General features: G+C 38.8%; 1 protein-coding gene across 1 annotated transcript in view; it reads left to right on the plus strand.

Annotated features, from left to right (window-relative positions):
- Positions 1-7,545: 7,545 nt before the first annotated feature.
- The window catches only part of CTTNBP2 (cortactin binding protein 2), a 77,375-nt gene continuing 61,979 nt past the window's right edge, over positions 7,546-22,941 (plus strand). Inside the window, exons 1-2 of the mRNA XM_021553472.2 lie at positions 7,546-7,711; positions 19,130-19,237. Coding sequence (XP_021409147.2) covers positions 7,643-7,711; positions 19,130-19,237 — 177 coding nt within the window. The 5' untranslated portion in view covers positions 7,546-7,642. The remainder of the gene's footprint in view (positions 7,712-19,129; positions 19,238-22,941) is intronic.

A 22,941-nucleotide genomic window follows, 5' to 3' on the forward strand; every position in this document is an offset into this window, starting at 1 on the left:
ATATCCTCTTGTTATCTGCCAATAACAATTTGTTTTCAAAATAAGTGTTTCTGTGGGTTCGTTTCTACTTCTAATTGGAATAGTTTTCCATCTCTGACAGGATGTCGTGCTGATGTTTTTCACAATCAAATGGTTTTTGGACAAACTATTCATTAAATTAAAAAAAGTACTTGTGTTTTTACACAAATACTGTTGTATCTCAAGAGTGTCAACAGTACAGAGTAGCAGAAATGTCACTGAAATGAAGTCTTTCTCAGCTGAAAAAGCATTCTTTTTTGACAGCGCAATTTTTTAAAGTACCAATTCATTTCCAGTTCAGTCTCTTTATCTTGGCAAGGGGACATCTAAATCTCATTTCATTAAATTTATATATTTACTCAGATATTTGCTTCAATAAGAGGAGGAGGCTGGAAACCAGTATTCCAAGATTCCCTTTCTCAGTTACAGTTTCCAAACTCTTCTGTGGTCCTTACCAAGTCAATAATCTTCCCTTTATCTTTGCTTTTGCTTTAAAATAACAGCCCAAATAAAATCAGACTCAGAAAGATATTGTGGTTATTTGATAGCCCTTAACCAGCGTTAGGACATAATTTTTCATAAATTTTGCAGAATTTATATCATTTAATCCTGACACATTCAGCATTATTTGAATAGTAAAAATGAATGCAATAAAATTCTGATGTTAAAGTGATCATTTTATTTACACGACTGTGTAATATGTGTTCTAGAATCTGGAAGATGTTAGACTAACTGGCAATCCAGTCTTAGGTTTCTGTGACTCATATTTTGTAGCTGTTTTAAAATAACAAAGATCAAATATTATGTAAATAATCCTCACTCCAAATCCACTGACTTTCTTTTTTTTTTTTTTTTCCTTTTGTCCTGCAGCAAGATTATTCAGCCTCCCAAGATATTTTGTAAAGTCATATTCATACAGATGTCTGGTTGCAGTAGATCTTCCGTAGGGCTTTGGCTTAGAATTCATGCTCAGTCTTGAAATCTCAGAGGAAATTGTCAAGGCACAAAGGGCAAGAGAGTCTCCATCATCTATTGATGAAACTTGGGAGCTGATGAAAGTCAGGAGCCTTAAATCTATTTTTATTTTTGCAACAAAGCTAGTTCATACTCATTCTTTAAATTTTTTCCTGCTTAATTCCCAGAAAGGTAGGCAAATGACAGACTGGGGATCAATCCCACACAATATGAATGACATCTCAATCTTGAGGGACATGCTGAGCAAAATTATAATGAAAGATAAACTTATGGATATCCAGAATTTAAACATTACAGCAAAGACAGAATCCCTAATCCCCAACTTAAAGATTTCAGTGCAGTTGCACATTGAAAGATGCTTGTGCTTGACAGTAAAGACTAGTCAGGGTTATCTCTCCCCTGCTCATTGCTTTCCCTCTGTCTGCCTCATTTACATGTAAATAAGTGAATTTTGCACATATTCAGGGTGCCACATGAATTTTAATTTTGCCTTTTTTACTTATGATTTCATAATCAGTCTGTCTTACTGATTTTTTTCCCGCAATTAAAACATTCATCAGGTTCTCTGTTACCCATAAGCTTGAACCACAGACTTACACATGAGTTGCCTACCTTTAGGTCAGGTCACTATGAGTCTTGTCAATATGATCACATTAGTTCAGTTTGGAACACACACAAACACACACACATAGAGAGAGAGAGAGAGATCTAGTCTTTTCATAAGATTCTTTTTCAACTTTGAAAGTATAAATAAAGTTACATTGCAAACAAAGGTTGAGTTACATCAGTAAGTGCATCGCTTTCCTACAGGCAAGCAAATTTGTTCCTTTATTCTAGCAAATGCTTGTTTTCCAGGTGGGAATTAACTCCTCAGTACAATAATTTCTGTTCTGTGTCATCAACACAGGAGCCAGTTCTTCTGTGCTGTGGTTCTACCGTTCAGTGATGGAGCTAACAACCTATTGAAGCAGTTTTGTGTCATTAGCAAGGGAATTTTTCCCTAGTGGAGTGCTTCATTAGCAAGGGAATTTTTCCCTAGTGGAGCATTTCAATGCAAAAAATATTTCATTACCAAGCCACTATATAGATGTGCTACCTAAGTGCTAAGGTAGTAACCGCCTTCCTTAGACTCATCCTTCTTGGCAATGAGTTGATTAACCTCCCTTGCAGTTTTATTTCTACAATTACAGAGTAAAGGTTTTCTTGAAGCTGTTTCATGTGCTGCAATCCTGAATACAGTGCTGTGCTCACAGTGAGATCTCAGAACAACAGCAGGGTTTGGCAGGGAGGACAGCCTCCACTATGTGCACTATCATTCCAATTCCAGGTGAGTTTTGTCAAGGATACAGTGGTCCATTTTGCAGTGGCACAGCTTCATCTTCACAGGGGAGCATTTAGTGATCCAATTTTGTTCATAAGATGTCAGCAGCATAAGGCAATTTCAAAATTAACCTTTTGTATAATGAAAATAAGCAAAAGCTAAAACAATAGTCTTAGCAATCAACAGATTATTAAAAAAAAAAAAAAAGAAGATAAAAAAAGAAAATTAGAAAAAGAGAAGTGATTCTGTAATAAAGTGATTTAATAGTCACTGAAAAGTATTGCTTTCATGGTGTGGTGATTAGTGGCAAAGAGTTAAATTCCAAAATAAGGTAGTGCACTTCCCAGCACTGCAGATCACTGCATAAATCCTGCCAGTAAAGGAACAGACTCTTCCACGTCTGGCAGTTGCAGCATGAATTCTCCTGCCTCCTGCCACTAGCCAATATGATCACAGCAGCAAGCATTTCTCCCATGTCCAGAAAAAAAATAGTGGGGTTTTTGTTTAGAAATGCTGATGCCTGTAGAAGTATATTAGTCATCATGCCTGCTTAGGGAAACTAGTTCTGAGAATTTTTGATTCCTGCACCTTTATTGCTCTAGTTAGAAAACTTTTCTGCATTTCTTACTTACCCACCAGTAAGAGAAGATGAATGAAAGAGAGAAATAAGATATAGATTTTACTTTTTCTGAATATTTTGATACATTTCCAGTTTGATAATTTTAACTGTTCTATACCTTTCTGGTATTTAGAAAACTCTCTAGTGTAAGGAGAGTACATACTCCTTTTTTGTCTTGACAGCAAATAAGAATCGTTTTTTTCTTCCTCATAGGAAAGCTTATGTATTTCAACTCCAAGAAAATCAATGTGTGATCTTTTTGCACAACACAGACTTCAAGATTTCTCTAAAATAACTGTTTCAAATTCATAAGCTGTACCCATTTTTAGTTTCCAGATTCCATTCTGGGCTCAGATTTCCAGAACTTAGGCACATAGAACATGAAAATTTTAGATTCCAGTCAGAGTGACCTTCTCCTCTTCTTGTGTTAAAAGGATGTCTCATTTAGAATCTTCCTGCTCAAGGTTTACTTTTTGAATTGACACCCATAATTTTTAGACATTTACAGAATGTTACAGGAATTGCAAAATGATGTTATTCAAAGCATAATCTCAGTGATAGCAGCTGTCTCTTCCTTTGTAAAAGATACTTGAGGATATTGCCATTTTGTTCTTTAGTATGATGTGAGGTTTGCAGTAAATACTAAATACTTCATTTTATGTTTTAAACATTAAAACACAGCACATAAACATTCAAATAACCTTTCCTGAGATGTCAGTAATGCTGACACACAGAACATTCCATTTTAATATTTTGCCCTTTTTTTTGGTGCACTCGTCCCTTTCTAAGCAGATTATAGAGAGTTTTCAACACTCCAGTCATGTGAATCACATCATTAGCTTATAGTAATATTCAACAGTGTTGACTTTATGCTCAAAAATCAATCATTCCAACACTTTCTTCATTAATTGTGTTCCTTCTGCATAGTCAATTAAAGCATCTCTTCTTTGAATGCCTACTGGAGATTATTTTTTTATTCTCAATTGTTTGACTTTGCCTCCTTTTCACCTTTCTTTTTAATGTTACTTTAAGATCCCCAGAAGCAGCCAACATGCCTCTCTTTTGCTATTGAATTTTACCTGGACAGTGGTGTGCTGTCTTTCAGAGAAAGCAACTCATGTCAATGGCTCAGAGTTATCCATGTGCTCTGTATTGCACACAGATCTCCAAAACCAAAGTTTCCTGAAGAGGGAATCAGTGCAGTATTTGAACTATGTTGTTTGGATTGGCTTCATGAGTCCTAGATGAGGGTGATGGAAGAAATTCACTGGGATGACCTTTGGAAAGATTTTGATGATACTGTGATTAATTACTTTCTCTCAGAAATATAATATTCTGCAAAAATTTATCTTGGGACTTCAACATCTCCTCTTTGCTTTAAATTCAGAAACAGGCTTTTTGTTTGTTTGTTTGTTTGTTTATAAAGGCAAATAAAATACTATTTTACACTTTTTTGTTTGTTTTCCCATGCAAGGCAGGAAAGCCACAATACATTGTACAATTGAGACATACAATTTGCTTCCCTGTCAATATAATACCAAGGGAGTAATTTCTGTCACTGTAGTTGTGTGCTAATGGAGGGAATAAGCACCATTCAGTTCAGCAGCTGCATCCTGTAAAGTGTGGACATATTCCACTGCTTTATGCCAGCTCTCTAATTCTAGGAAAGAAATACACTTAAGAATACACTTAAGGTCTGCTCCTAGGCTTGGGCTTTTCTTTATGTTACTCAGGTCAAATAAAACTGTAACAGCAAATAAATAGTTAATTGTATTCAGTTTGCCAGGTAAATGCTAATAGCAAAACAGTGAGCACCTTCCTCTGAGAGAAGTAACTCCTTTGCCTTACTGTAGTAAGAAAATTGTCTGTAAAAGCAAAGGTAATTTCTTCTCCTAGAAGGGCTCTGACTTACACATGTATTAAAAAGCTGCTTTTCCCTGTATAATGAAGGCATAGAAATGACCATGCACTATGACAGCAGTCATGAAGTCATGCTGTCCCTCACTTTGAAGTCATTCATAACGTGTGTAGATGCTGTAGAGCCAGATCTAAGAAATTATGTCAGTAGCATAAAATAAATAACCACAGAATAACTAAGACCTTGTCCAGTGATGTAGAAACAATCAAGGAAAAAAACATCTTCTACTTTGAAGATGATCCCCAGTGTGAAGGTGTTCTTCATGCAGCAAAATCTCAAAGACATTTGGACCATACTACCACCACTGATGACACAGTGGTTGCTGTGCAGAAGAGTCTACTCCCAGTAGTGACTGGCAATATCTAGCTTGGATTTTAGTGCTCTCATGCCAACCATAAGCCTTGTTGCTGCTGTTAGGGGAAAGAGCAAAGAAAACACAAACATGCAGTATAGTCTCATACGATTACAAACATCAGTAATGTTTTCAAAATGTGGTGATGATTCATTTCATGACATAAACAAGAAGCATAGATGACTCCTCCTGCAAAAGCATATCTGTCATCTTTTTAACCATAACAGCAGGTCAAACTACTTCCAGCACTTGGATGATGTGCTGGATATTAGTTGTCTGGAGATAGGCTTTTAACTGAAGTGTTGCTGGCCCATCTATTCTATTAATTTTTGCTGGCTGAGATTGAGCATTCCCATCTCTCTCAGAAATCATTCTAAATTTATCTTCAGATAAGGAAAGAAAGATCAGTTCTCAAGGCTGAAATGGCAAGCTATGACTAATACAGTATTCACTGTTATTTTGATAAATGTACACTTGGTAATTGATAAAATATCAGCTAAACCAGTTTATGATCTCAGCAGAGCAAGAGATAAATGGTGCAGTCTTTGCTACATCATTGCTCTGACATATATGGCATTAAAAAATGTTATTTACACAGTATGTTGTGTTCATGCTTTGCACCAACTCAGAGACACATAACTAACTGTGAGGGACAGCAGATGATTCTAACGCAATACTGGAAATACTGGCAATGACAATGGTAGACAGGAATCAGTAAGAGAAAAGATATCCTCAAGCAATTCTAAAAACGTTAGTATTTTAATCCATTATACAGAGGAGTATGACAGAGTTCATAGGAAACAAATTACTTTTGTTGCATTTCTTGAAGGCAAAGCACCAAATAATCTTCCAAATTTATATAAATAATAGTTATGAGTAATGTATGTTACTTTGCTGTCGATAAAGAAAGCAAGAAACAATTTGTCCTAAACAAGTTAAATGGTAGTAGAGTGCTGAGAACTGAGAAAAACAAGTTTTTTTTAGTCTATGTGTCATCAATGTAGCTTAGCTTCAGTGATAGAAGGGATGTGAGCACACACTAAAGTTATAAAAATGTAAAACTTGAGCAGGAGAGCTCATTTTTAAGAAGAAAAAACAAGCCCAAACCCAGAAAACATCTGTTTAACTGATCTTATGTACCCTGTAGTGGATTGGATACACTGCCACCTTCTTTCTCTATTCAGCATGTGTTTACCTTACAATTGGAGTTTATTCTACTAATCACAGTTCCTCTTCTGGTAATGTAAAAGAGAAAAAATTCATATACGGGTTTACTTCCATCCTTAGGTACAGCATGCATAGAAGAACATGCTGTCTTTGATCAAGGCCATCAGCTCATTTCTGGTTCTGGTATCAAGGGATTTAGTTCAGCAGACTTGAGGCAGCCCTGTGAAAGCAAGAGCCTGGCAAGGCTCAAATGAGCCTGCTGGTGATGGAAGCTCTATGTGGCTGCAGAGTAAACAGTGCTGCAAATTCAGCTTATAATAGATGAGTTGGTTCCACAGGGCAGTACATGTAGATTTAGTAATGTCCCCATTGCCGGGGCAAAGCAGTACAGCAAGACCGTGAGGAACATCTCCTGGAGAGGGGCAGCGGGGGTGCTCCTGTGTGGGGAACATTGAGCCTTTGTGGTAGTGGGTTCAGCTCAGCTGCCAAAACCTTCCTCTGGAAGGAATCCTGAACAGGATTTGGCTTCCGTACCCACCTGGAATGGGAAAGGGCAGCCCCAGGCCAGGATGGGCTCCAGCACCGCGTCTGAGGCGCCAGAACATTGGGCCAGGCTGTGTCCACCCTCACACAAGGTCTGAAAACATGCCTTGAAAATAAGCCAGTCAAGCAATGGCTGGCAGCAGAATGTTCCCCCAAACCTCTGCACGCAGGGGGAGGGAGAGGAGACTCCTCCAGTCAGCACCCCACCAAAAAGAGGTACAGTTGCCGTTCCCTCGAAGACTTCAGCTGGTTTAAAGGTCTCACGGATCAGGTAAACCAATCCACTGCAACTCCCTTTTTTACGCCCCAGCCACAACCTTTCCTTTCTTTCTCCTGCTGCTAAACCACGGGGGTGGGTAGGGAGGAGAGCGATGCGTGCGTGGGGCCTGGGTAGCGCGGTAGCGGGGACACTCCCCTCCGCCACCATTGCGCGCCGGCAGCCCGCGGCGAGGTCCCGCTCCCCCTCCGCCCGTCTCCGGGCCGACGTATGGAGGACGGGGACCGGGTGGGTGGGGAAGCCCGAGCGCCCGGCGGCGGGAGTCGCTCGCCTCTGGCGGCGCAGGGGGCGGCTGGGCCGGGCTCGGCAGCCCCGCCCGCGCGGCGCCGCAGGGGTTAAGCGCCCCGCTGCCGGCGGGCTCGCTGCCGGCGGGGAGCGGGTTAAGCGCCCGGCGGCGGCTCCGCCACTCGGCTCCGCGCCGCGCTCCGCGCCGGAGCCCGAACAGCGGGAAGATGGCGACGGAGGGAGCGAGCGGCGAGCCCGGCTCCGGCGGGCGGGAGGACTCGGCGGCCACGGCAGCGGTAATCGGCCTGGCGGGAGAGGAGGGCGCGATCCAGCCGCGGCGAGGAGGGTTGGGGTTGGGACGAAGCGGTGCCTGGAGACCTGCCTCCGCCGCTCCGTCCCTCCGCCCTCCTTCTCCCCCGGGGCGGGACGGGGTCCGCCGTGGGACCCGCTGCCGCCGAGCGCCGTCCCGCCGCGGGCAGGAACAGAGCGAGGCGCGGGGTCTCCTTCCCTGCGGCTCTCCCTTTTCCCTCCGCGGGGGCGGTGGGTTCTCGCCCCCATTGTTCCTTCCCGCTGCTCCGGCGCGGGGAACGGCGTGCGGCGCCCGTGAGGGGCGTGCAGGGGCTCCGCTCCTCGACTCGCCTCTCCCGCACCCGCCGCCCTTTCCCGCTGCCTCGCACAGCGAGGGGCTGCGCCCCGGCTGACAACGGCTGGGGCGGCGGGACCTGTCAGACCGGGGCGGGGGGAAATGCTGCTCTTTAACCCTTTGCCGGGCCCGCAAGGCGCTGGGCTTTCGCCTGCCTCTCGTGAGGCGTTTTCGGCGCAGAGGCACCGTCCTTTTCCCCCGCCCCGAGTCCCGTCCCGAGCGCCGGGTGTGTGCAGACGTCTCGGCTCCCAGGGCCCGCGCCCCAGGCGCAGGATCTGGCTCCCCGCTTAAAATATCCTCAAAAGCCGAGAAGAACGCCCTCCCTGCCGGCGTGTCCTCGCTGCGGGTGGGTGAGGCGGTGGGAGGGAGACGGAGGGATGCGGTGCGGTGCCAGCCGATGGCTAAAGCGGTGTCAGGGGGAGGCTGCGCTCCGCTGGGCCGGCGCTGGGCTCCGCTCTGCTCCGCACGACCCCAGGCAAGGCTGCGAGGCTCGTCTGTCTCGGGCGGTCTGCGCCTCTGCTGGGCCGCGGCTCCTCGCCCGTGCTCTGGCAGACCTCTACCAGCCCGGCGGCTCTCCCTCTCCCGGTGCATCCCAGACCTGGCGTGGTCCAGCCTGTCTGGCGACTTCTGGGGCGAACGAGCCCTAGGTACTCGCCTGGCCGACAGCCGCAGGTCCAGAGTCAGGCTGGAGCTGCTCGGTCTCGTAGACACATGCGAAGTTCAGGGCAGTAAAACCGGGGTGGTGCCGGTTCTGATTGGGATCGTTCCTGAGGGCGATGACTCCGAAGGGGGGGCACTAGTTTCTCTGAAATTTACCTTATTGGTAGCATTTTATTTGTTATGATCTTGTTTACTTCCAAACACGCACTAGTTCTTATCTGAAACCTTGTTCCAACTGTGTATGTAATTGTCCTTGTGTGCCTTAAAATCTGCAGTGTTGTGGAAATGCAGTTTTCCCTTAAAAAAGCAAACCTTACGCAGTGCGTATTTATAACATCACTATCTATTAAAACTGATATAACCATGGCATAAATAAATATTATGGTAAGAATTACTTAAAGCAAGCTGAAATACTTTAAAGCCCAGCTTTTCACCAAAATTATTTATACTAAATTCTTTAGTATATTCATAATAATACTACCTTAATTTTTAGTTTTAACATATCAAACAAGTAGCCTGTAATCAAGTATCTCTTCAATATTGCACTGTTAGGTAATGGAGCCACTCATGCAATCTGGTGTTCTCATTGTGAAAGGTAGGAGGGCTAGCTCTCCACTGCACACTCATTTTAAAATATGTTTTTAAAAGTGAAGAGATGCTAGGATGTAAACTGTGTGTTTCTGCCTAACAAAAATAATTGCTACTTGAGCAATAACAAGATATTTTTAAATTATTGCTTTCCTTTTTAATTTGCCTTCAGTCATTAATTTTCCTTTTATGTTTTTTCCCTACCAATATAAACATTTTATTGTTGGTGAATTTTACCTCTTGTACAGGAAAATAAAAATAAAACCTCTCTGCAATGAAAATTTAAAAAATAATATGTTTATAATACTTAAATAATTATTTTGAAGAGTTAGTATGAACAGCTTTTATTTTCTCTCTTTAAAATGGAGATAGAAAATTATGAATTGGGTCATCTTGCTTACTTTTTGGATGACTGTAATCATTCAGATGACTATTTTATAAGTCATACTAAACCTCAACTTATAACAAAATATTGTTTTCAGTACAGTTTTAGGTTAGGATTTTTTGGCATTTAGTTTTGTTCTGTTTTATATTTTTTTTTCTTTTAGTCTCAGAATTCTGATTGCACAAATGGTGCAGTAAAAAGCTGTGAGCTTTTCTGGGCTTGTTCTGAAGAAACAGTATTTGTATTGGTAACGTGCTAATGTGTAAGTTTTATGCTGTAAGCAGAAGGTGTTTGGCACAGGACAGTACAATAGGGTTTCTTGATACTAAATGCTGTTCCTGTATTGACACACTATCAATAACATAACTGGAGAGTAAAGAGGCTTTCTGCTGTTTTTAGAAGCACTGTAGAAAAGGAGGGGAAGTGCTTTAGATTCACCAGGAAATTTGACTGAAAAAGCCTAGACTGTTCTATAGTGTGTTACATTTAGGAGCAAAGTTGTTAATCTTGTTATTCTGAGTTTCTTAGAATAAAGCACAGTATTTGCTGAGCCCATCGCTTCTTTCCCACAAAATACTGGTAATTTTTATGGTGGTAAGGATGACAAGCAAAAATGGCAGGGGAGTGGTTCTGGTCATTTTTCATACCTGCTCAGCATGATTGCACTGAAGTCACTGAAATATTGTGTTGATGCAACTTGGACTAGAATTGAGAGAAAACATATGTGTGTGTTTTAAAACATCATGGAATGACTTCCATCTGCCTAATGTCTACCAATAATGATTATATAATAGCAAGAAATAATGCAGTTTAGCAGTCTTTTTGTTGAAACATTGAACATCAGCCTGCTGTGCAGAGAGGGTTGGCTTGTCACACACATTAGCTTCAGTGTAGATTTAACAAAGCCTATGAAAAGCCTGTTATATCAAACATGAATTCTGTTGAAATTATTCAGTAAAATTTTTGGATTTGATTTTGCTTGACCAGTGATCAAAAGCATAAATGTTATTTTCCCGTCAAAGACAGTACCTTCTGCTGTCTGTAAAGCTGTATGTATAGTTGATATTGATAGAGTGGAATCTTGACTCCACTGGAGTGAGTAAGGATGTTGCTACAAAATTGCACTGAGAATATGTGCACACCCCAGAAGATCACTCTGGGTTGCTGTGGGTCAAGTAACAGTACAAAAAAAGTTACACTACATTGAAAACTATCAATACTAAAAAAAAAAAAAAATAAACTGAGTGAAATTCCATTATACTTTGTGGTGACATTGTGGGGTATTTTATGCCTAGCTTGGTGTATTCACCAAGTTTATTGATCTGTAAGAATATTTGTAGTAGAACTGCCATTCTAGTCAATATAGTGAAATGCTAAATTATGGCTTGATCATATCAATTATATAGGCTGATTTAGGTCAGTTGGAAAGATTCTTATCTGAAAACTACTGCAAGTAGTAGAAAATGAGACCACAAACTTGAAAAGCAAAGACTGTATCTCTTAGAAGAGGTTACATCCTAAAGAATGATCACTTACAAAAAGACCATTAGCAACTCTGTTTTCATCTAAATATAAGTTTTCAGTGTTGCATTATCATTCAGAGAAGTTACTTTCTTCTAGTCAGATGTGTGATGCCATTGTGTTTCAGCATATAGGTGACATGCAGAGACAGCACAGTTCTGTCTGTTCTAGTTCTGCTTCTCTGTGGTAAGAGATTGGTCTTGATCCATCTTGCAGTGACACTTCAAACCTCCTTTCTTCCTCTCCTCCTCCTTCTCCAAGCTACAGCACTGCCTTTTCTATGCCTTCTACTCCACAACCTGCAGCACATCTTCTTTTTCTGTGTTGTGAAGGTCCTTGGGGATGAGAAAAGAAAGCCACTGAATGCAGTCCACTTTGTATATGTTCCTTTCTCTTCCAAATGTGGACTGTCACACTGTCTGTCATTAGAGGTGAAGTGAATAGGTGAAAATTCTGAGCCACATATGTTAAAGTGACATGGGAGGTGTAAAGCTGATGAATGAAGTAAGTTCTGTTGTTTTCCCAACTGCTTTGACTTCATTTGTGTAAGTATTGTTTTGGCCTTGGAGGGGATATACCAAGACAGGAATAGAGACAGAAATTGGGGCAGGAAGGAAAGATCTCAGGAAGACAGCAGTTTGCAGTCTGGTTGTGCACCTACTCCTACCCAAGAAAAGGAAAAATTGATTTTAAACACCTGTATAATCCTTGAACATATAAACCAGAAGCTGTCAAGTAGGCTTAGAGAAGATGTAGTGGTATGTACAAATGATACACACGTTGAAGCTTTCTTGGGCATTGTGTTTTGGTTCTCTTATAGCACAAAGTAAGGTGTACAATTCTGGAAAACAGAGATAGCTTCAACAGTGTGTACCTATAGTCATATACTAATTGCCTTACAAGTGACTTATTTGAATGCAACTTGCTGAACAGAAATTTCCCATTAAATCTAAGAATTTAAACATGATTATAGAAGATTTGTGGGCCTCAATCTTTATAGAAGCCTAACTTGCACTGAACTAAAAAATGGTGAAGTATCTTTGTGGCTTTAATAGATTGCAGAAATGTTTTAACGCTATGACAATATCTGGGTATGTATAAAGGCCAGTGTCTTAGTAATTTTGTAGGGGTTGGGGGCTGGTTGTTTGGGGTTTTTTGTTGTTGTTTCCAAAATAAATTTCCCAGCTTTGAGGTATATTTGTGGTTAATGTTGAAACTGTTAAAAGTTCTGCTGCTGGCTGAAGCCAAGAAAGCCCACAATAGCTAACCAAAACCTCCCCCATACTGTTTAAAGAAAATCTTCTGATAAGCCCAGAAAGCTGGGGAGGTGTGCTCGAGGAGGGCAGAATAAGTGGGTAACTTTTTGTGGTGAACAATCCAATAAAAGTCATTGAGCTAATGGATGTTATAATTAAATGCATATACAGTACCCTCATGATCCCTTAGGTATGACTATGAAATTTTATGAGTCTTATTAGAATGTTAACGTCAGATGATATTCTCTTCAGCAAAAAATTCCATATTAGTTGGGGAGCAAATTCAATGACATTGCTTTTCCTTAAAAGATAGTTCTCTGCTTTTATACCTGTTTTCTGTTACTAAGAAAATTTTCTAAAGGTTATATATCTTCTGAAGTTCATCTTGGATGTGGTGTGAAATGGACATGTATTTTTGCATGAGATAATTTCTAGTGAAGCAGAGGATCACAGATTCTTACCTTAGTTTCAGACTAAATAACAAGCCTTCCACAGGCAAAGCAATAAACTGTGGTTTTCCTTGAAGTATTCATGAATACTATGTGGATATTATAACTACTTCTTTTAGCAGTCTGTCTGTTGGCAGTTTTCTTTATTAGAAAAGGGCTATGGTTCATTTTACCGCATACCCACTTCCTTTTATAGTTAGTGGGATGAAGTAAGTGGCTAGGAGGAATAACCTGTTTTAGGAACAGATTTGTGAACTTCACTGGTTTTGAGTCAAGTGATTTAGGCAGCTGGCTCTTGAAGGTGTGAGAAGAGGTGTGAATGGGTTCAAGACACTTACATTTAGGTGTCTATGTGTATGCACAGTATTTAATATCTTATTACAGTCAGTGGAGTCATGAGCAAATCATTCTGCTGGTGGTTAGCTGAATAGCTTTTTTGTTTGTTTGACTGGGCTGATTCTACTTCATTGAAAATAAAGGGACATCAGGTACCTGGCTTGCATAGCTGGTACCATTAGATACCTCACTTACATACAAGACACACACCTTTAGATTTTCACCTTTAGTGGCCCATATGTGATACTCTGGGGCATCACAACTTGACTTCTGCTACCAGTCCAGTTGGCATGGATGATTCTCTTAAGTTCTGTATCAAATCTGCCTGTCCCAGAAAAGCTGTCTCTGATTCCTGGGACATTTCAAATCATAATAAGTAGGTCTCTATAGGAAATTAAAGAGAATTAGTGAAAATAGATATTTATGCTTGATCAGATGAGTTGTACCTGGGCAACATACTTGGTGTTGTAAAACATACAAACCGTGGTTGTGTTTCTCTGATGCAGCTGTTTCATGGGTCTGCAAGATGTGGGGCCATCAATATACTAGAGGTTTATTTTTTGTGTAGCCTAATAAGTAATAGCAAACCTCTTTAATTTTTAGAACCTTATCTGGGAAGTCTGCTATGTGAATCCTCAAGAGGATTGCTTATGTATTGATGAGAACTCAAGATAAAAAATGTAATAAATGTAGATATATACCTTTCCCTTCCCTTTTGAAAATACTACTTTTTTTACTTTTGACAGCTTTTCCCTATGTGTCTTTTTTGCCCCATTTTTATACTTCTCCCTGCCCCACTCCCACCCCTCCAGCCCTCACTTATGCTCCACAGGTTTCTTCCCCCAAGTCCTGGATTATCACCCAGCTCCATCTTTTAAAAAGCTTTCTGAGCAAAAAGGAGCTTGTTTCCTATGGTCATTTATGATTAATTCACAGCTAATTTGTTTTTTACCTGTGTTATGTTTAGGGAAAGTAAAAAATTGTGGCTTTTATACTTTACTTGTCTCTTCTAGCTTCTGCTGAAGGCAGCAGAGTTTTTAACAGTGGTTGCATAGCACAGTGAACAGCATTTTTACTTCCTGAGGTTGCCAGTACTATCCACCAGGCTATGTAAGCAAAACCAAACTATTGGCACTACCAATCTCTCACAATTTTTTTCTCTTTTTTATTTTTTTTTTCTCTTGTTCAGAATTGATGGATTTTTCTTCATTTTGGCTTGACAGAGCTTTTTTTCATCTTTAGCAATGGTGGTATAATTTTGCCTGTATGGTTTTTGTGATGCACATGCAGGTAGTTGGATGAGTTTTAGCTAATTAGTAGTTTGCTCTATTGTTGGTGCACTTGCTGCCAGGCAACATGCACTCCTTACAAAATTGATCTGGAAGAATAACGTGGAGTTTTGGAGACAGAGAGAACTGAAGTAGTGTTTTTAAGGTATTTTATTCTTACAGATCAAATAAACCAAACATTTTGAAATCTGAAAGAGGTAGAGGAAAAAGTTCTCTTGTGTTTTGTTTGTATATATGAAATATCTTCTAGGGCAACATATTCCCACAATGGCTGGCTTGGTTACATAGTTGTTACGTTGATGGTTAAATTTTTACAACCTGGCACTCTGCCACAGGTATTCTAGCCATACCTCAGATGACACATAAGGCATGAGCTTCTAATGCAGTCTTTATTTTCTGGAGATCTAAGACTTAGTGCTTCACTGGAAGATCTTAAGAATTTTAGTTTTCTAGATCTAACCAGCAGTTTTTTTCTGTGACTTGGCCAAACAGTGCTCCTTCTGACTAAAACTTGGGGCAAGCCTGCTGTGCCTGATGTTTAGATCCCCAGAAGATGGCACAGAATGTTTAGGAGGGAGGATAGTTTTATTCATCATATGCTTTATCTATTCAAGTCTTTAGGACATTTTTACAACTGTGCTTGAGAATATTTCAGATGTTTAAACTGTCTTTTGGTGCAGCTGGGGTATGTTGCAGCTCCATGAGTGCTCATTCAGAGATTTGTATGGGGAGAAGACATAGTAGCATGTTCAGTGACTGTGTGAATGGAATCGATGTTGCTTATCCATAGTGAACCATTTGAAGATGACATTAAAGTACTGGAAAAAAAGTAGTCATTCCCATTTTAGAATCTATCAAATAAAGCTGGGGGAAAAAAGCCTCAGTGAGCATAAAATTATTCATAAACAAGATCAGAAAAATGATGGTCATCTCTTTTATCCTAAAAAGCACTTTTTCTTTCTATGTGTCTCTTCTGGTTGATTGTGGACAGTTTAAAATACGAAGGCATCAAACAGAAGTAACTGACAATAAAGGTGGTGATTCTACACAAAACGTGTAATTGTGAAATGTTGTGGATGCTAAAATTACATAAAGATTCAAAAGCAAGGGGGCAGGTTCACAACAGATATGTCAGCTGAGAGCTGCTATATAATGGCAATTTCTGGCTCAGAAGGTGAACAAGATGAAAATTGTTGGAGGTTGAGAGAGTATTTCTGGGCTTGTTTTGTATCATTATGGGCTTGTTTAGTTCTAGTCCTGATTTCAAGGCATCACTTATTGGCTGCTTTTGGAGACAAGATGCTTGGGTAAGTGGGTTTTTAGCCTCATGCTGGAGTTGTTTAGATAGGAAGTGGTTTTGCTAGTTCTTATTTCATGTTTTTAAAATTAAAAATATAAAAAATAATTTTAGTATCTTGTTGGAATGTCTTTCTGTTAAAGTTTCTTTGTGTTTATGTATATCTAACCATAAATTACCAAGGAGCACACTTAACTGCTAGTTCTTCCTGTCTTTTGTTACGTTCTAGTTCAAGGTGTACACTTGAACAAAATTTATGCAATTGCTTAATCAGGTGCTTAGTTAAAAATCTCATCACTGCATCACATATGTTGAAGGATGTCTCTGGTTTGTTAAGAATGTTTTCATCTATGTCTTAGGAAAGACTGCAGATAATAGATGTTTCACCTGTGATGGACAGTCTTTTGACAAAGATCTGCCTTTATATGTTTACTGTACTTTTGTGGATGCCCCTCTACTACTTGCTTTCTATTTTTGGGAAAAAAAATCCCTGCATTAGTTTTCTATCTGAAAAATGGAGACTTTATTCTCTATTACAAAAGAAGCTGTACGGAGAAACCAATTCCTATCCTTGAAGAATTAGGTTTTGTGAAGTGGTTCACAGAAGAAGGATAGATAGATAAGTGGTCCATGTATCCGAATTAAATTTAGCAATTAGAAGGGCCAAGTGTGAAAACTGCTGCAGCCAGTAAGGTAAAATATACTCTACTGACACTGGATTACATGAGGAGCTGTATAAGGTTAGTGATTTTTCATTTTATATGTGTCCTTAAATCAGTGAGCATTATATAGAATTGTGAGGAGCACTGTGAGAGGCTGCTGCAGCATATATTGGAAAAAAGCCTTCAGAGAAACTGCTTGTTTCTCTTGATTCATTGGCATGGGAGAGTAAGAGCTATTTTTTTTTTTTTTGATTGCGGGAACAGTTGACCCAGGCAGCAAAAATAGAAGATAACTGTTGTTCAGGCTAAAGTTCTGGTTAGAATGTATGGCCCCATCTTCAAAACAGTTATGCTTAATAGAAATAGGGTGACTGGAGCATTACTTATGAGGACAAACTAAGGGAATTTTTCAGCCTCCAGAATAGATGACTGAAAGGGGACCTCATCCATGTTTTTTAGTATCTGAAGGGAAGGTGCCAAGGGGATGGAGCCCAGGCTGAGCTGAGTGGTGCTGAGCAGTCATAGGAAGGCAATGGGCAGAACCTGATGCGCAGGAAGTTCCACCTGAATATGAGGAAGAGCTGCTTTACTGTGCTGTTGACTGAGCACTGGAACAGGTTTCCCAGAGAGGCTGTGGAGTCTCCCTCCCTGGAGATATTCAGGATCTGTCTGGACATAATCCTGTGCCATGTGCTCTGGGATGGCCCTGCTTGTGTAGGGAGGTCGGTCTGTATTACTCACCTAAATGAGGAAGCTCAATCCAACATATATTGCATGTAAACAGCTAAAGCTTGGACACATAGTTTTCACTTGCCATTTGTGCACCTCTGCATGTTTTAACTGCAAAGTAAAAGTGTAACACAGTAATACTATCAGATCCAGCTTTTGGGTATTTTAGATCTAGATCTAGATGGCCTTCTAGCCTGAGAGAAGAATAAGTGTTCTGCCATCCTCTAGCCTTGAAAAAGTAGAAATGGTAGTTGCCTTAATTTTTATTGGATTTTTCTCTACTGAAGTTCCTGAGTAGCTGAATGTTAAGATTGTATGTGCTTTGGGGAAAATATAGTTTATCCAGATATATTGCTCATTTAATTTGGCAACAGATTACTTTATACTGAAGCTGGGTGAGTGTTTGCTTTGCAGGGCTTTCTGGTAAACACATCTACATCATAGCTAGGAGTCTAGTGTTTACCTTACAGGGAATAATAGCATATTGAAAATCAATCTGGGCAGCTGAATCTAGCACATGGAATAAAAATTATTTTCTCTCCCTGAAAGTAACCCTCTTCTAAATTCATTAAGTGCCTACTTGTGTTAGTGTTGTGGATGGTGAAAAACAGATCTGTATTTATTTTATCTACCTTTGTGATTTTTTGAATATTATAACATTTTCCTCACCACACCTCCAAAATCAAGACTTCCAGCCTTGTAGTGTTTCCTCATATAGTACTTACTTATTTTCTCTTCATTCTTTTAGTTGGCCAATTCTACACTTTTTAGATACTTTATGCAATACTTGAGATGTGGGTTTACCAGGGGTTTATATACCAGTAAAATTAGGTTGTACACCTGTAAGTGAAGAATTATGTACCAGCTTCCACATGAAATGGCTGTCTCTGCCACTTCTCTATCTTTTTTCCAGGTTATTGATGAAGAACTTGAATAAGGCTGGTCCCAGAGGTGCCCCCTACTTACCTGTTTCCATCTTGAAGAGTGATTGTTACTCATGGTGTTTTGTTTCCTATCCATGAAGTGTCTTTTATTCCTATACATTTGGATAGGAGTTTCTGTATAATATTGGATACAGTACCTTGTCCAAAACTTCTGGAAAATTCAAATACATTAGTGTCCAGTGGATCCACTTTACCATATGCCTTTTGCCATTGTTACAGAACTGTAGAAGTTTGTGAGGTGAATTTGGTTTTGCAGAATCTGTGCTGATATTCCCATTATACACTGAGTATGTGCTCAATGATTTTGTTCATCAGTATAAACTCATTTTCCTGTCTTGCTCAGGGTGGCAGTCAGACCTACACCGCTCTTACTGACTGCGGAGTGGAAAGATACTGCTGCTAAGAATGTTAGTGCCTCTTAAAGCAGAACTGTTCCCTCCAGCCAAACAAATGAGACTGCAAATAAAGCATGCACATAAGGCTTAATGTCTTTTCACAAATTGTTCTTCAAAAGTTCCCATTCAGCCCAGTGTGTGGAGGTAAATTGGTAGCTGTTTGCACAGGTGCATTAGGTGTGCTGTGGTTAAGATATTTTCCCTTTCTTGCCTTCCTCCCGGTAGTGCTATTTTACATATGTTCTATTGTTTCAGCCTCTGTGAAGCTGCACAAGGGAACAAAGTCACAAAGTTAGCTGCTTTATCATTTCACCTTTATCATTCACAAGATTTTGCAGGCCTGATCCCTTGCAACAATTTGAAACAATATAATATGGGAGGGCTTTAATTTCTTCACTTAAAAGAAAATAATCAGACTATTTGCTATTAATGTTGACTTTATATAGTACAAGTAAAGACACCAACTTTTAACAACTATAGATGAATATTGACACATCTGTGTTTCAAAATTACAGTAACTATTGTAGTCAGTGTGCTCATCAGTGTTTTATTTCTTACAGACAAGAGAGTTTGATGTGGATAACCTGAGCAAACCAGAACTGCGAATGCTTTTGAGTGTAATGGAAGGAGAACTAGAAGCACGAGACCTGGTGATCGAAGCCTTGCGGGTAAGTTATTTGGTTGTTTTGATTTGCTTTTAGGCTTTTCTTGAAATTCTCTTTTACCACTTCCTTTATACTGTACATATAATATTGTTAGTGGAAGAGTAAATTGTGATTTTTAAAATTTTGCTTGACTAAATCTCAGTAATCACAAAATATGTTCTTGTTTAGTTGTAGCCATTTGGTAATTCTATGTAATTTTTGTCTAAAACACCAACAAATTTCAAGCAAATAAGTGAAAAACCTGTGATATTGCTTCCTCTTTAAATTCTTTTACATTCTAAAGTCTGTTATTTATGAAAGAAGGGAATAACATAAAAGACAAATTCAGTCCATTTGTAATTTGTTCTTGTGGGCTATATTTGGTCATACACTCTATTCAGTACTTTCATTTTCAGTGAGATGGAAGTAGGGACAAAATCACATGATCATGTCCACTTAGGAAAATATTTTTGTGGATTGTTTGTTTGCCTTTTTTAATATAAGGTGAAATACAAGATCTATAATTGCAATTACAAGATACACAAGATATATGCTCTTAACAGCATGTACAAGTATTTGGTTAGATTTTTACTGTTAGGCACATGTGAAGGTTAGTTTTCTGCATCAGAAGATTGCAGTCTGAAAGGCAACTTAGTTTATTTGAAATGTACAAACAAAATTACTTTAATTAAAATATGATTTTTTAATGACCATATTGATTTTAATGTTGATCTGGAACAAAATAAATTTAACAGAGCGGCCAAACAGACTGTAGATTTGAGGGAAAAACAGTGTTGTATGGTTTAAAAGTATTTATAACGTCATGGTTGAATAAGGGGAAATTGTACTCTTCAAGGTATTGAAAGTATTGTAAAGCAAAACCTTAATGTAATAAAATACATCTAGTGCTAATTTTTAGTAGTTTTTATAATGAATATCAAGTAGTGTGGGAATATTTTCCACTTGAAATGTCACAGTAACAATTGTAAATGCATTTTTATTCAGTTTTAAGTTGTTTTGTGATGTCTTCAGATCACCTGTTGCAAATGGAGCTTTAAAGTAGTTGTCATTGATGTACATGAATTAATAACTGAAGGCTTTGTAGGTATAAATCTCTCTTATAAAATGTAATTATCATTTTGTAATGACAATAAGACACTAGGAGCAATATTTTTCTGGAGTATTACTGCACTTTGAAGTTCTTTTGTGTTTGGCCTTCAGTTATAAACATATGCTGAAATGTACTGCCTTTTCATCTAGCTGTTTCACAATTTCACGGCTCATTTTCCTGGACTAGGAATTTTATTTTCCCTGTTTGCCAGTTAAAGTTTTGTAAAAGTGAAAATAGTGTGCACGGCACATCCAGAATCTCTTTTATTGTGTCTTCTAAACTTGAAGGAATGCAAATTGAATATTCAGTCAATTTTTTTCTAGTAAATATTCAGGGACAAGCTGCTACGCATATTTAAAAAGTATATTTTGAAACATATTTGGCATGATGCAAAATGGAGAAAAAAAGGGGAAAAAAAAATGCAGCAAGCATTTAATGATAATAAACATTAAATATTCAGCATAGAGTAGTCCCAGGAGAACAAAAGTCTGTATGAAATTCAGATGCACCTGCTGAAATAGCTATTATGTATACAGTGGGTTTTGATGATTAACACAGAAAAATATGAAAAGTAGCTCAATTTCACATTAAATGTTGAAAGTTGGAGGGGTGGGATATTTTTGTTTGGGTTTTTTTGGTTGGTTTTTTTTGTTTTTTTCCTGCATCTCAATTTCTAGTTTCTCTAAACAAAATCTGTGTGTAACTCAAATATTCCTGGCAGCTTGCCCAGTTAGCAATGCAAGTACTGGGAAACTTGGAAGCCATTCCTGCTGAAGAACTGTAGGCTGATATGGCGTAGTATGATTCTTTTGGATCTTCTGGCTTTTTAGTTAGGAAGCCACAAGTCAGCAGTATTAGCAGCTGGACTCTCCAAGCGCCACACACACACACACACACACACACACACACAAAAACCCAACTAAGTAGCCAAATATAAAAGTGTAAAACAAGAAAATTCCAGTGGAATTGTGTCAGATTTGGTACTTTGATTTGCTGCAACAAACATGTATACATAGTTTGCATATCCTTAAAGCAAGAAAGAATTTGTTTTCATATAAGGGAAAAGACTAACATTATTTCAAAAAGAGAAGGTGGTCATTTCAAAATTAGGAAAAGTTTGTGAGTGTGTTTTTGTGTGTTGAAGGAGTTGGTTTGTTGTGGGGTTTCTAGTAGTAGTAGTAGTTCAGGGCTGTTTCAAAGCCCAGTTTCTATAATAGATCAAAGCCTGATAATTTCCAACACTATAGTAGAAAAATGTGTATTTTTCCTTTCCTCTTAAGTGAAAGGCCAGAAGTTTGAGATTATGTGAAGCAATCTTTCTTAATTAAGTGGTCATCCTGGGAGCTACTATGGGGAAGGAAGATGAGTTTACTAACTAAAGTGTTGATTTTTTATTAAGGTAATGGAATTTGTGCCACATGATAAATTAGAAAGAATCAAATCCAGTATAGCAATTGACGTTTTTTATTGTGCCTTTTATTCATCACCTGCTGTAGAGTTTCCATTGCATTTTATGTAAATTTTGGATGCCTTGAAGATCACTTGTGAAACAAAACCAAAACTTCAAGAAGAAATTTGTAAGAAATATGCAGATGTCATCTGTTTACTTTCACATTTCCACAATACATTGTTGTTCCTTTATAATATGCACAACTGATTCCTGTATGAAATAGTTACAGTAATAATCAATCAGGGCAATTTAAGTTGCTGGGCTGGACTTTAAGTTAAGGGCTGGACAAGATCAGCCCTTTGAAAACCAACAGACTTTGTGAAAAAGTAGACCTTTGTGATGCTTAGAGTCAAATTTCCAGGTTTATTCTCCAAGTCATAAGTTATTTCACTGTGAAGAAGAGCATCAGGATTCACCTCAAAGGATCTTTGTGTAAATCTTTCTCATTAGTGCCGTGATTTTGTATAACCACTACACCAAGTAAGTAACATGATTTTTCTTTTTTTGAATCTGTAATTTCTGTATTTTAGTAGCTTCATGATCATGATTGTGCTGCAATTAAAAATAGATTCAGATTAACATTTAAAGCATTAAAATTATTCCATTAATGAGAAATAACTTGCTGATTAATTGCCATTGAGTGTCCATATAGTTAAAAATGGAGGGAGACCTAACTATAGCTGCTGCCTCCATCTGTCTCAATTATCCAAATAAACTGTCTGCCAGTAATAAAGGGATCATTTATTCCTAATGTGCAGGTAATGTGGCCATATTATCAAATCACAGGTCTGGCCTCCCACAACTGTGATCTCAGACACAGTGTTCATTTGTTGGGTTTTTTTTCCCAGAAGAAAAGTAGTTGCTGTCACTTTATTTTATAGATGATTTTTTGACCCTCTTATGAGGAATTGATGTGATAATAATAGCTATCAAGGATAGAATTATAAATACTAAATACTGATTTTTGTGGTAATTGTCTCATAAGGTTATTTTGTAGGTTATTTTTAATCTAAATAATTTAATCATTTGTAGGTTATTTTTAATCTAAAATTTTAAATCCCTATTCTGTTGGGATTTCTGTTTATTGTAAAAATATGTTTATTTGCTTATGTAGATTTCCTTAGGTGGTAAATGGTAAATTGAAAATGTGTGCTTGCTTCTATGGTA

The sequence above is a fragment of the Lonchura striata genome, chromosome 5, assembly GCF_046129695.1.
Source record: "Lonchura striata isolate bLonStr1 chromosome 5, bLonStr1.mat, whole genome shotgun sequence".
Lineage (NCBI taxonomy): Eukaryota > Metazoa > Chordata > Aves > Passeriformes > Estrildidae > Lonchura > Lonchura striata.